The sequence below is a fragment of the Castanea sativa genome, chromosome 7 (genome assembly GCF_040712315.1).
Source record: "Castanea sativa cultivar Marrone di Chiusa Pesio chromosome 7, ASM4071231v1".
Lineage (NCBI taxonomy): Eukaryota > Viridiplantae > Streptophyta > Magnoliopsida > Fagales > Fagaceae > Castanea > Castanea sativa.
This window is the reverse complement of record NC_134019.1, coordinates 14,045,341-14,059,108: the sequence shown is the minus strand read 5'-3', so window position 1 is coordinate 14,059,108 and position 13,768 is coordinate 14,045,341. Positions and strand designations below refer to the sequence as shown.

General features: G+C 34.3%; 1 protein-coding gene across 4 annotated transcripts; it reads right to left on the bottom strand.

Moving 5' to 3' along the window:
* Positions 1 to 579: 579 nt before the first annotated feature.
* Positions 580 to 10,052, bottom strand: LOC142643010 (protein NARROW LEAF 1-like). 4 transcript variants are annotated; one of them, XM_075817530.1, is made up of 7 exons: positions 9,735 to 9,993; positions 8,597 to 8,629; positions 8,123 to 8,472; positions 6,087 to 6,230; positions 4,131 to 4,371; positions 2,673 to 3,173; positions 580 to 1,503 (listed from the first exon to the last, which is right to left on the bottom strand). In XM_075817530.1, exons 1-7 carry the CDS (start codon positions 9,793 to 9,795, stop codon positions 1,067 to 1,069), a joined length of 1,767 nt encoding a protein of 588 aa, XP_075673645.1. In that variant the 5' UTR covers positions 9,796 to 9,993; the 3' UTR covers positions 580 to 1,066. The 4 variants fall into 4 exon arrangements, with proteins under 4 accessions (XP_075673645.1, XP_075673646.1, XP_075673643.1 ...); XM_075817531.1 differs by lacking the exon at positions 9,735 to 9,993 and adding an exon at positions 9,117 to 9,162; XM_075817528.1 differs by having other exon boundaries at positions 8,123 to 8,629; positions 9,735 to 10,052.
* Between the last annotated feature and the right edge of the window lie 3,716 nt (positions 10,053 to 13,768).

Genomic DNA, 13,768 nt, shown 5'->3' with positions numbered 1-13,768 from the left:
GCCCATAAGCTTGGACGCTACACCTTGTGGTAATCCCAATAGCTCTAGCATACCCTCTAATCCAAACTCCATTAGACTCTCTAATAAGCCCACCACCTCCAGCCTGACCAGGATTACCCAAGGAAGGTCCATCTGAGTTTAGCTTCACCTAATTCAGGGGGGGGATGCAGCCATTTGACTTGAATGTAGAGCGGGTAGGAGAGAAGCGAGAGTTGACTCCTACGAAAATATATTCTGCTGCTTTAGCCAGGACATCTGATTACAAATCACCATGGGGACTGACCACATTGAAAACCACTTGGTTTATTTGCAACCACAGGCTCCATATTCCCAAGGGGAAGATAATACTCCAGGCAATCTCAGAGGCTCCATAGCAGCTGGAGTTGCAGCAATTGAGTCTAAGCCAGTCCAACCAATTCGTGCCATAAAAAAGGTTTGGTGTACTCAAGTGAGCATTGCCACAAAAAACATTTTACTTTTGGAAGGGGCTCAGTTTTCCACAAGAAAAAAGAAAAAGAAAAGAAAAAGAAACAACCTTTTAGGACATTCAATTAAAGGTTATAAGTTACAACATTCAAGGATCATTATAATAGTCTGCTTCATTTAATAGTAGAGTAGAGATACATATACACAATGCTTTACTTAAAAAGGAAAAAAAGAAGAGAAGAAAAGAGAGACATCTATTTGGTGCTAAATAACCAAGGTGGCTCGCTAAAAATAACATTTTACATTCTTAACTGCTAGTATCTTTCATACTCCCACTTCAGGAGTGCTTATGGTACAATAACTTAACCAAATGATATGAAAGAAAAATTAAACACAAGTACCACCTACACATTTCTCTACGTATGACCCACATATGTAACCTATAGTTGTAACCTAGACCAAAACATGCTAAAAAGAATGTATTTGGTCTGAGAGGAGGCAGGAACCTGATATTTTTGTAGCAACTTGACACTTAAAAGAAACTTGCAATTTGGAATTTTAAGGCCTAGCAACATGAAGCCAAAATTGAGGAACAATTATGTCCCTCCAAGTAAACCGAGTCAATTTTCTTGTCCTTGCTTCATTTTGGTTCTTCAATGTTAAATGTAGAATTGGAGTGCTTTCTTCTTTTTGATTCCGGCTCACCTAACTGCAAAGAAACAAAAACCTCTTCATCAGAGCCATTCCTCAATGCTGAGAGATTTTTAGATTCTGAATGTTTCTCTAGGTTGCTTTGATGAACTGGAGATCTGGCAGCAAAACTTGGAATGAACTGGTGTTCTACATTTGGAGTTTTTTCAATCCCATTTTCTATATGAAAGTCAGCGTGGATGAATGGTGGATTCTGCCCCTGACAGGACTCGCCTTCAACTTGAACAACATGCTGGACCTTCAAACCAAGTGGCTCAAAATTCTCTTCAAATTTATCTTTTAATGGCACCCTCTCAGCTGGAGATGACTCCCCAACTGTAGAATCATTTCCCGCTGCTGAAACATTCATCTGCTCTTGCACTGCAGCTATATTACCCAAAAAACAGTAGAGAAGGTATTGTGAGTCAGTGATAAACATGCCAAAGATATTTTGCTATGACCAACTTCCACCCTTTCTCCTGAGGAGTCACCCCACCAATTTCTTAATGCATGTACTCAGCTTGCTTAAAACCAAACAATGAGAATCGACACTATTGTATCTTAAATTCTTCATCATCAAACCTAAAATGAGCATACTTAGGAAACTGTGAGAGCATGTCATCTATGTATATACCTATTAACAAGGGTTTCACAATTACATAAGAAATTTAAACCCATTGCTTGGTCCAAGATAAGCCAAGAGACATGCTCTTCAAAAATAACATGTGGAGGCTACTTTTCCACAGAAATCCCTTGGATGAAAGAAGTTAGAAAGATTTGTGCTCAAAATGATGTTAATCCAAATTAGAACATGCATATATTCCATAGAAAGATTAATGGTAAATTACTCTGTGACCTCAAATTAGTTTGATTCTAGCAATGTTATCCTACAATTATACAAGTGTTCCCATGTGTCCCAAACATTTAACTCCAACTGAAAGGATGGAAAAGTGAAAAGTAAGTAGCACACACCTTCTTTTTTTTTTTTTTTTGTTTCCGGAAAATCTTGGGCAAAGATAAAAAAAAATTCCAAGAATAAACACAGACAAATACGTTTGCAATATCACACCAAATCAGATGGTATGAAACTTTCACTCTCTCTCTCTCTCTCTCTCTCTGAAGATTCTCTAATTCGTTCCCACTCTAATTTTCTTTTCTCTATATTGTCTACATTTGTAATAATGTAAAGAAGTTTGCAGAACTGTGGGCATGAAAACATGATACAGTCACAGGCCAATCATGTAACTGACGCCTTAATCCCCTAAACACCACACCCATTATAAATTGCCTCCAACCTTATCATTATACGAAGTACCATTGGGCAATAAAGCCATTTCTACCCTCTCAATTTCTAGGAAAAAAATTAAAATTAAAGCCAAGTTTGACAGTTAAGTTTGAGGGTCAACTGCAATTTAAGTCCTTGAGGCAAAAATGATATCTATATTACCATAATTTCTTGCTTTTTTGTGATATGATAAGAATGCGACTCCATACTATACAAAATGGGCCACAGAAGTAACCAATGGGAAAAATAATGTTGATTCAGAAGCACAAACCTTGAAGCCCTTCACTGGTTGTGATGAGATCAAGTTCAAGGAGGTCAAGAAGGCGTCCAAGATCAACTCCACTAGTCCAATTTTCTGGAGGTTGTCCAACTTTTAGTTTCAATCGACCTCGATTAGCCGTCCCACCCCAAATAATCCCGACAGGTCGTGGCTTCTCCCCATTCTGACCAGTTAGGAGAATGAGGCTTCCACTATCACCCTCAAGGTCAAATGTCTGCTGATTCTCACCAACAACAAGAAAATCAGTGAAGAAACAAATCCCTTTCTCATCATTGTACTCTAGGGCATAGGCCATTATGGTCCCAGTAGTCAACCCAGAACTTCTTCCAACTTTGACCACTTGCCTTCCAATAAGACTGTTAATGGGAGACTGCAAATCTATGATGTTCACATCACCTATCTGACCCACACCTTTTACAGTTGTGGTCACGTTGTTCATGTTAAAATCTTCCGTAAAAGCAATGAAGGCACCATCAGCTCGAACAAATGTTTCTGCATGGGCACCAAATCGTAATGGGTATATGTGGGGGTCAGAACACAATGAGAAACTCATTACCACATATGTAAAGTTATACAGACAATTGTGAAATTATCAATAATCTTGCATTAGTAAGATATTTAAATAAAAAAGGGATTGATCTGATGGGAAGACATCCAAAATAATCAACGATACTACCAGATTTAAACATAAGCTTCATAGTTTAAACCAGGACAAAGCCAAAAGATCCTCAAGAAAGAGGATTAAATACTACATAGATTTCTGCAGGCAATGCTAAAATGAGCCTTCTCCCTCATATTGCAATACATAACAAAAAATATTCAATAAACTTACCCTAGTCTGTTTCAATAGATTTGGCAAAGAGTATTTCCTGCCTCAATAACTTTACACCCCTCTATACGGATTTACAAGCACTATCATTAAAAATCTACCATTTGAGCAACAATCAACTAATCAAAAGGTTAGAAGGGCACACAATGTTCAGACCAGTGTAAACAGGCACAACCTAGTTTGGTCTGGGTTGATTTACAGTGCACATGACTGATTTTACAAAACAGCTTGACCTGTTGAGCTAGGAGCACTTCAGTCCAAGGGTGCAGGAGAGAAATTTGCATTGTGATTAAGACAATAAGTTTAAGGTTGAGATTTTCATTTTGGTTGGGTGCCTCCATTTTGATCCAAAGAACAGCCTGGTCTACAGGTAATACCCATAATACAAAGAACATAGGATTAAGTTATAAATATTGCATGACAGTATCCCCAGTGTCCTTCAAGAAACACTTTCCAATCAAAGATCCCAACTATTTTTTTAGTCAGCAAGATAGCAACTTTTTGGACTTTACAGAAGCAGGATTCTACAATATGACTCATAAATTCACAACAAGCTTTTAAGTTTTTGCCAATAATCCAGGTAATTCATTAACAATAACTGCAATTTGGAACTACATTACCTGGATTTGTTCCAGCAAAGATGCCATACCAAAGATCATCTGTGATAAATGAAGTTGCCCTCTCCACAGCACCAAGATACACCCCGGGTCCAAGGTTGGGTGGCAATGGATGAAACATTTTCTGATTTGGGTAGTCCAAATCAACTGCCACATGCCGATTTGTGAGAAAACCAACCTGTCTATTTCCTGTTCGGCTTTTTACAATAGCGCCCAAGGTTCCATATGTCCCTTGGCTTGCCACCTATAAAAGCAAAAAAGCAATTAGGTAATTTCACGAGCAGAAGTGAAGACACCAGCTCTAGTGTGTAACAAATGTTGTTAGAAAATTGAGAATCAGGAAATGAAAGATAGTAAACAACCTGACAAAAACATTGCAAATGTTTTTCACTATTTAAGAAATGCTGTTGAAAAAGTTTGGCCAAGCATAATGATTAATTAACAAGTTAATAAAATATGGTTGAATCACCAAGACAAGGATAAGAAGCTTTACAAGTACTACACAATACAGTTTACCAGCTAAAAGGAAACACATAACTAAAAATAAGCTGCCTTCAATCCTATTTCATAAGAATCATAACCTTTGATGGACAGCTATGTTCGTAAATGACTTGCTAGCATACACCATGAATACAAAGATAGCATTGAAAAACATGTCTCTCAACTTTCTTTCTCTTTTTTTCCTCATTTCCAAGATTACTTGTTCACCAAGCATTTGTCCTCCCTAGAAGTTCTCAGCATATTAGGTAAGGGGGAAAATATATAATTCACGTCTTCTGAAATTCCCTAAAAATGTATAAATGTTGTTCTAATCACACAGACAATCTGCACTAAACCATCAGCAGAGTTTATCTTGGCACAAACTATTGGCCATGCAATTATTCACCAGGTAAGAAAGCCAAAAGCCAGACTGTATTCGATCAAATGCTGTTGCACCAAAGGTTACAATAACATAAAGAAATTCACAAAGAACCTTTTTGTGAGCCAACTTATCTTAGAAAAATAAAACTATACCAATATGAGGAGAAGAAAATAAATATGAAAGCTAGCAGTTGAGATCTCCCCATCATTTCATGTGAACAGTTGACATCATCCCACTCAAAGGTGTCCCTAATCTGTCATCTAATTTTGATGATTTAAAAATGTGTATATATTGGTACAGAAGCTTTAACCAATCACAGATGACAAAGGAGTTGAAATAAAACTTAGATTAGTGATCATTTCGCATTCATTAAACCCAGATCCAGAAATCAGGCCCCACACACACAAAATAGATGTCAGATCACAACGCTTACTGGTGGCTTACCAGATCTTTCTTGCAGCTTTTCAGAATCAACCATTACAAATAGTAGAAAAGAGTAGATATAGCTTTCTTCATGAGTCACAGATGGCCCACTTTTCATTAGTAAATTATGAAAAGTGATACATAAGTTTCCTCCACGATCAAAGTGCTTTAAATTTTATTTTTTCTAAACAAACATTCACAGTTAAATTTTAAACAGATGTTTCATTGGAAAAAAGTGATGCACTATCAAAATGCTTTCAATATATACTTTCTTTATATAAAATTTCATGGTTAAACGTCCTATTTTTAATAGAGTTTGCAATGAAAAGACTATAGAACCTACCATTGGTTATCACAATAAAGGTTGAAATGTAAACTTATAAGTATTATTACCAGTTCAATTAATATTGTCATGATTTACTGAAGAAATATTACAACATGAGTGATAAATAATACTAGTGAAAAGAGATTTTGATCAACACTATATAGATTTATAGAATAATTCTTAAAAACTCCTACTTCCATGCAGCAAAGATTGATCAATGCTCTGTCATGGTATATTCAAGAATTCTCCAAAACTGGGTAGAGTTGCTTCCATTATGTTCTGCGAACAAGTTTCCCTGAAATTTAACAAGCGCATGAAATAGGACTTTGGTTAAAGAGAAAAAAATTACCTGGGAGCCAGAACCAATGCATGGATCACTTCCTGTCAAGCCATCTATGAGCTCTGTATATAATTGTTCTTTGGGAGTTGGAGCAGGTGCACCAAAATAGGAGAATTCCACAACATCCACATCACACCATACACCTCCAGGCCCCTGCCCCAAAATTAAAAGGAACTTCAACTTCCCGAGTAAAAAATAAGAGATTGGTCAAGATCATAACAGACATTAAATTTCAACAAATTTTTTTTCTTCGACAAGTTTAATTTCCTTAAATTTCAACACATTTAAATATTGGAACATTTAGCATCATTTTCAGGAAGCTGAGAATCTGTCAAAGGTCATACTTTAAACATTTTTCAACCCCTCAAGTATTTTCTATCTTTCAATCATGTCTACAGAATTTAATTTAAAAAAAATTGTTAGTTGGACCAGAATTGTAATTGATGCGATAAACAATCTGATAAATTATCGATTATCCCAAAAGCTTGAGCTATTAGAAAATGGTGAATTTAATTATTTAAGCATGATTCTAACACAATCTAATACCTAGGATTAAAAAGATCATAAATAATCCTCAACAAGCATATATTAAAATAGAAATAAGAAAATAAAAGAAGAAAGAGAGAGAGAGAGAATTAACATGGTTTGGGTTACATTGGAATACATTAGGCTTAGAATGGTAACTCGAAAACCACAATAGCATGTGGTATTACAAAACCACAATTGCCCATGGTATTCTACCAAACCATGGTCTGCATATTTATGATAATATTCTAATACCCTCCCCCCTCTCAAACACAAGGTGGAAGCTTGAAGACTCATTGAGTTTGTAATGTAAGCTCGTGAATTAAAACATGACCATAAATGATTGGATAGAATATAGAGTAAATTAGGCATGACGTGAATTGGAATGTGCAAGATAGTAGCAAATGACGACCATCAATGATAAATGGAGGCCAAAAGAAGACTACTGTGGTTGGAGGACAAGTGTAGTGGTGAGGAACATAAGTGAGTTGGCAGCCTTTGGGGAACTGGACTAGAACATGGCTCTGATACCATATTAAAATCGAAAGATGAAAATAAAAAGATGAAGAGAGAGAGCGAAAGCCAGATAATTAACATGGCTCGGTCTAATGGCCTATGTCCATGGAGGAAAGCCCCAAATGGGTACATCTTTACCATTATGAATTATATGTTACCATGAATCCAATATAGAGTAGGTATAAGAATACATTAGGTTTCGTATGGTTAGCCCTAAAACCATAGTAGTCTATGTGATTACAAAACCATGGTCTACATATTTATGGTACTATATATTCTAATATTTATGATAATATATATTCTAATATGGGAAAGATTAAACATATCTTTGAAAGTGCATGGTGCTACTGGATTTCTACAGAAGAGCATAAAGGGGTGTAATTTGGTCAACTGCGTGGGAAGAATTTTAACAATGGATAACCTTTGTAAGTGAGGAATAACAATAGTGGATTGACTCTTTTTGTGTAAGGCTAGTAGTAATAATTTAGGAGATCACCTTTTACTCTACTATTTAGTGGCTAGAGAGTTGTGGTCATTTGTATTCTATCTCTTTGGAGTTAAATGGGTGAAGTCAAGAACAGTTGTGGATTTGCTTGCATGCTGAAATGGTAAACATGGTCATCATGCGAATAATATGATTTGGAATTCAATTGCACCATGTATTATGCAAATAATATGGAGGAAAAAGAATAGCCAGACTATCAAATGGGTTGAGCTTTAAACTAATTTCAATTAAATCTTTATTCTTGAGATCTTTGTATAACTGGGAGACTATTTAAGGTAGTGCCTATCTATCATATCTATCAGAATTTATAAATCTTTTAAATTTTAGATTGTTATTTTTTATGATATGCACTTATATAGTTCACTTGTACTTGGGCATTCTCCTCATATTAAAAAAGTAATTATTATGTATCAAAAATAAATTCTCAGCAAACGTATAGTGAGATCATTACAAGACATGTGAAACCCAAGGCAAAACCAGAAGTAACGAATTTCCCCACCTCAAGGGCAGCCGGTAGACACTGGATGTGGGTGAGCCATTTCCTGTGCACTTTACGGGCAACAAAGACAAGAATAGCTGGAGTATCTGTGAGCATGCCCTTTCGAATTCGAAACCCAATTGCTGTACCAAGACTAACCCGACGCAAGATCTTGCTATGAAACGCCCTAATGGTCATCAGCTCAAGTAAGGTAGTAGCTTGCTGCCCTGTTGGCAACCGCCCCAGAGTTTCAGGCAGCACCCCCTTTTGAAGGTTTCCAAAGTAGTTTGCCCGATCTTCTGCCGCATCATTTAATCGACTTGAAGTAGGCCATGAGAAGTAGGCAGCATTGCTCTCAGAGTGCTGACCACCTGAGGCAAAAGGTTGAAGGGGTGATGGACATGACAAAGGAAAATTAGAATTATTGCAGTAATTCCTTTCCAAATCTAAAGCTGATTCCTCTGATTGTGTTGATCCTGAGTGATGAAATCTTACATCCAATCTGGTCCTGTCCATCTTTCAGCTCTCCTACATAATATAGATTCGATGTCTCTTAGAAAAATCCAAATTTATAGTCATGGAACTCCATGAAACTACAAGGCTCAAATTTAAAATTTAGGAATCAAGTCTATTAGAGGTTACTTTTGAACTCTTCACTTATACCAACAAATAGACTATATAGACATAGATAAGGAAGATACATGATTATATCACACTAAATTAACAAAACATAGAACTCCATGAAACCACAAGGCTCAAATTTATAATTTAGGAATCGAAATCTATTAGAGTATACTTTTGAAAACTTCACATATAGCAACCAATAGCTTATAAATACAGCAAAAGAAACATGATTATAACACACTAAACTAACAAAACATATAGCAAACTACAACTACAGGTGAATTATAAAAATTCCATTTAATCAATAAAGCCTAATAAAATTGGCAAAACAAATAAAAACTTGATCTTAATGTAAAAATGTAAGAGTAAGTAAGACTATCAGAGGACCTACAAGTTCTTCCTTCCTACCAAAAAGAAACTTTTTGCTCTATTGCTCTCTAACCTCTTCTCTCAGGGATAATACTAATACAAGTGGTGGAAGTCAATATGTCAATTTTCCACAAACTTAAGACAGGAGGCCAATAATATTTGAGCACGTACACCAAAGAAAAAAAAAGAACAAAATATTTAGCACCTCTAGTCCTCTACTGTCTTCAAAGCTCTTAAATGAAAGACTATTTGTCAAACAGTAACTGACAAGTGAACCCGCATGAAAAAATGGCATTTTTTACAACGCTAACGCTAACCCAGATAGGAAAAAGTTCACCTTTTCATGCAGAAATAGAAAAGTGAAACAAAAGGACAAGTGAGGTGGCCATAAAGCTAAAGAGGGAGACAATATTCAAAAGAGGAATGAAAACCCAGATGACCATTTCTTCAAATGGATAAGTGTGGATAGTCGGCAAAATTAAAGGGTCCAAATCCAATACTGTGTATAATGAGTGAAGAGGCAGTAAACCCAGAAAGCAAAAATAAATAAATAAATTGAAACTTGAAGGCTTTAGCCACAAACCCAGATAGAATATATGAAAAAAAAATTGAAACTTGAAGGCACTCAGATTGAACTCACCGATCAGCAATGGTGGAGCTGCGATGGAGGACTCAAAGCAAAAGCTCTTGAAGATTTTCATCCCCAATAGTACCAATTTCCCACCACACCCATCATCTATCAGATCAAGCTGGCAGCACACAACCACTTGTGATCACACTGCAAAGAGATTATTGCTATTGTGTACCTGCAAAGTGACAGAGTGTGAAGAGCTATTAAGTTATTAATTAACTATATGCAGTAGAAAGAGATGGTCTTTTTTTCTTTTTTCTTTTTTCTTTTTTAATCTTAGAAAGAGATGGCCTATATATTAGAGGTGGAGAGAGAGAAGCAAATAAAAGTTATAAAACCATCCAGAGTATATGCTATTTTGTATAAAAATTAAAATAAAAATACAACTATTGTAATAAAGGGTTATATATTTATTCACACTTTTTTCCCTTTCTTTTTTCTTTTTGATGTTGTTGTCATTTATCTTTTCCTTTTGCCTTTCATATCATATCATATCATATGGATCAAGACAATTCTTGTTAGTGGTGTGAGGATTTTAGATCTTAATGGAGGAAAAATTATATAGTTTCTTGGATTGGATCCCATTGATATTTATTTATGGTGGGGAGGAAAGGGCCCATCCACATTTGCTCCCTAAAAGTAGCACACCCTTCATCCCAAATAATTCAATTTCCACCTATTAGAATTGGGTGATGGATCAAGAGGTTTGGTACTCTTTTGTTCTTACCCATTTAAATTTTACTCCTACGTCTCAATAATTTTCAAGTGTAGTAGGTATGTGATCCTTGCTTTTGTTTGGTTCTATTCAATGGTGCTTTTGTTTTTCCATTTGATGTTTTTGTTTGGTTCTATTCTATGGTGCTTTTGTTTTCCATCCGATGTTTTGAGGTTGTAATTAAAAGTTGAGTTCGAAATATTGGAGAAGTGCCCTCAGCCCTTCAAATGATCATATCTTTAAATTTCATTAAGTGCTAATGGGTTTTATCTCAATAGTGATATTTTAGACCCTCTCTCTTTCTTTCCATTCAAAGAGTAATGTTGGAGACACAATTTCCCTTGACGACTATTTATATAAATTTTTTGTGATTTTTGCATAATATAAAATATGTTAATGATTGATTTAGGTGAAAATAATATTATTCTAATCAAAACAACTTATATGCGTAGTTGTGAAAAAAATGTTGTATCCTAAACAGTATACTTATTTTGTAATACTTCCAAAGTTCCATTATTTTCCTTTACAAATGCTATCTTAATAGTAGACCTTGTCTAAGAAAAAATGTCTTTCTAGAAGAATCTCTCTCTCTCTCTCTCTCTCTCTCTCTCTCTCCAAGTGTCACATTTTATCTCCTTACATTATCTTAATCTTGTCCCTGACATTATCTTCATCCAATCTTTTCAATCATCAAATTATGATCACTATACTCATATTAAAATACTAATGAGCAAATAATGTATATAATGCTTGTACTAAAATATGGTACTATAATCCATGATATTCATTAGTGATGCACTTTGATATGTTAATTCGTGAGTTAAAATTTTAAAATCAACCAGTTCATTCTACCTACTAAATATATGAACAAGAGAAGATTAATGATATTCTTGTTTGTGGAGTACTAAAAATTTAATCATTCTGGTCTAGCTTGTGTCATGAGATCTTTTTCTTGATTTTGTTTGACAAAAAGACAACTATAGATTCTTAAACCAAAGCCTGCTTCTATATCAATGATATTAAATGTATCACTTAGAAAACCAAAAAGATCATGGCTTAGGACACTTTCTTGTTGGAAGAGAATGCACCCTTAGTGTTGCTTACTTTTCATCATCTCTATATTTGAAGTTTCCACTTCAAAATTATAAATTGCAGCTCAACTTTGGTTTAGAGGGAGGGAGGGAGGGAGAGAGATAGAGAGAGAGAATTGAAAAAAGTATCCAACTCAAAGTCATGCTTGTGACAAATTCAACAAATGCAATTATTGGATAGGTGTACCCATACATGGGTTCCACCACAATCTGGCCTTTTAAGAAAAAGAACGGTGATATTTGCAAGAGCACTCACCTTGGTATTCTATAAATTCAACAAGGAAATTACAAATTGGCTCTTACAATCATATAAGGGTGCCCTAAGATGGTAACACTTAATTTGGATGCATGCTGACAGCATTGTTGTGTTAAAAACCAAACCATACCGGCCGGTTCAATCATGAACCGGCATCTATATCGGTCTAGTTATATTTAAAAAAAAAAACTGAAAATTAAAAAAAAAGAATAATTAGAATCCGACTGTTCAATTTGATTTTTTATTATTTAATTTTATAGTTCAATAATACAATGGGAGAGAGAATATTTGGTCCATTTTGATTATAGATATGCAAGCATTGTGTTCTATTGTATAATATATTTGATTGATATTGTGAAATTTAAAGCATAGTATAAGAATGAAAACAAAGATTGGAAATGTGCAGAGAGGTTTCAATTAGTAATGATGGCTTTGAATGTATAATCTACACCTACCTTAAAAAATAAAAACTTTATGAAGGGTCGAAAACCTTTTTTTTTTTTTTTTATAGAAGAAATGAAGGGTCCAAAACTAATTTAGAAAAAAAAATTTAGAAAAAAATTTAGAAAATTGTTAATAACATTTACATATAGATCTTTAGACAATGAATTTTGCGATGTGAAATTTGTTATTAAATAAATCTGGTGTTTGATCAATAAATTTCAATCTAGTTCAATTAGAGCGTGTGATCGAGCATAAGAGCACTAATCAAAATGTGATGTTATGTCATGAAATTTGGAACCTTGCCCTTTTTGAAGGATTATTATTTTTGTAAAGATAATAAAACATCCTGCAATTTTTTGGTTTTTTTTAATATATATTTTCAGAAAATATTATATTTGTTATTATTATAAATTTATTATAATTAATTATATTTACTGTGAAATAATTAGTAATTAAAACATTTCAATCACTGGTTAAACTACCATTGGATCTAAAACCTGAGATTTTGATCTTTTTCTTTTTCAATTCTCTGTCTGGTTTTTAAAATTATGGCTGATATAGGATAAATCCCATGAATCATCACAAAATATAAAATTTTACAAGCCTATGAGGTTTTTCATAAACTCTGTTCTGTTCGACCACTTTTTTCCTTGCCAAATTTTTAACTAAAAGTAGATTTATTTTACTTTTACCGCCCCTTTATCTATATAAAAAAGCAAAAACAAGAAAAATTTACCACCGTCGGCAAAATAAAAGAGGTGGTAAAAACATATTCATATTCATAATAATTGTCTTGTTTTGTTTCTTTTCTCTCTTCATAACTAACGTGGTCCCTTGGAGATTTATTTGCCAATGGTGGCTAGCTACAAGTTATCCTATGGATTTGTATTGTCCTATACGGGAAATTAGTGCTTTTTTCTTTTCCTTCCCTCCAACCAGAAAATAAGAAGAAGAAGGAGACAAAAACAGAAAAAGAAAAAGTACACCATTCCATTCTTGGCTCGATTCATCTATTGTTTTACCCCCTAAATTTTCAGTCGTCCTGGGGTTCTAAAATGTAAGAATGTTTTTTGTTAAGGAAATTATTATTGGATTTTTTTTTTTTTTTTGTTGATAATTTGGTAGTTACAACGAAAGAGAAGAATTTAAACTCTAGATGTCTCAGTAAAAAAAACACCTAAATGTGCTCTTACTCCAAACCCAAAAAAAAAAAAAAAAACAAACAAACAAACAAACCAAGAGCCTTAGTTCAGCTATTAGGTTCAAATAAATAAAAGACATTACTCCATCTCGTTTGATCATGATAACTTTTAATCAAGATATAGATAATGACAATTTAGTAACAAATACATTCAATAAATTCAATTATTTATAGGTGAAGAATTGAAAAAGTTATATAATAATAATAATAATAATAATAATAATAATTGTGGATACAAGAATTCTAGTATGGTAATTGCGCCACATGTCATATTCATGGTCGAGAAGGACTATTATCCTGCCGAAGAGGCCACGCCCTCGGGCCGTAAGGTCACAT

Coding starts and splice junctions, on each gene's coding strand:
- LOC142643010 (XM_075817528.1), bottom strand. CDS start 8,617: ATGGACAGGACCAGATTGGATGTAAGATTTCATCACTCAGGATCAACA. Junction 4,372..6,086: donor GCATTGGTTCTGGCTCCCAG/GTAATTTTTTTC, acceptor TTGCTTTTATAG/GTGGCAAGCCAAGGGACATA. Junction 1,504..2,672: donor AACCAGTGAAGGGCTTCAAG/GTTTGTGCTTCT, acceptor TGGGTAATATAG/CTGCAGTGCAAGAGCAGATG.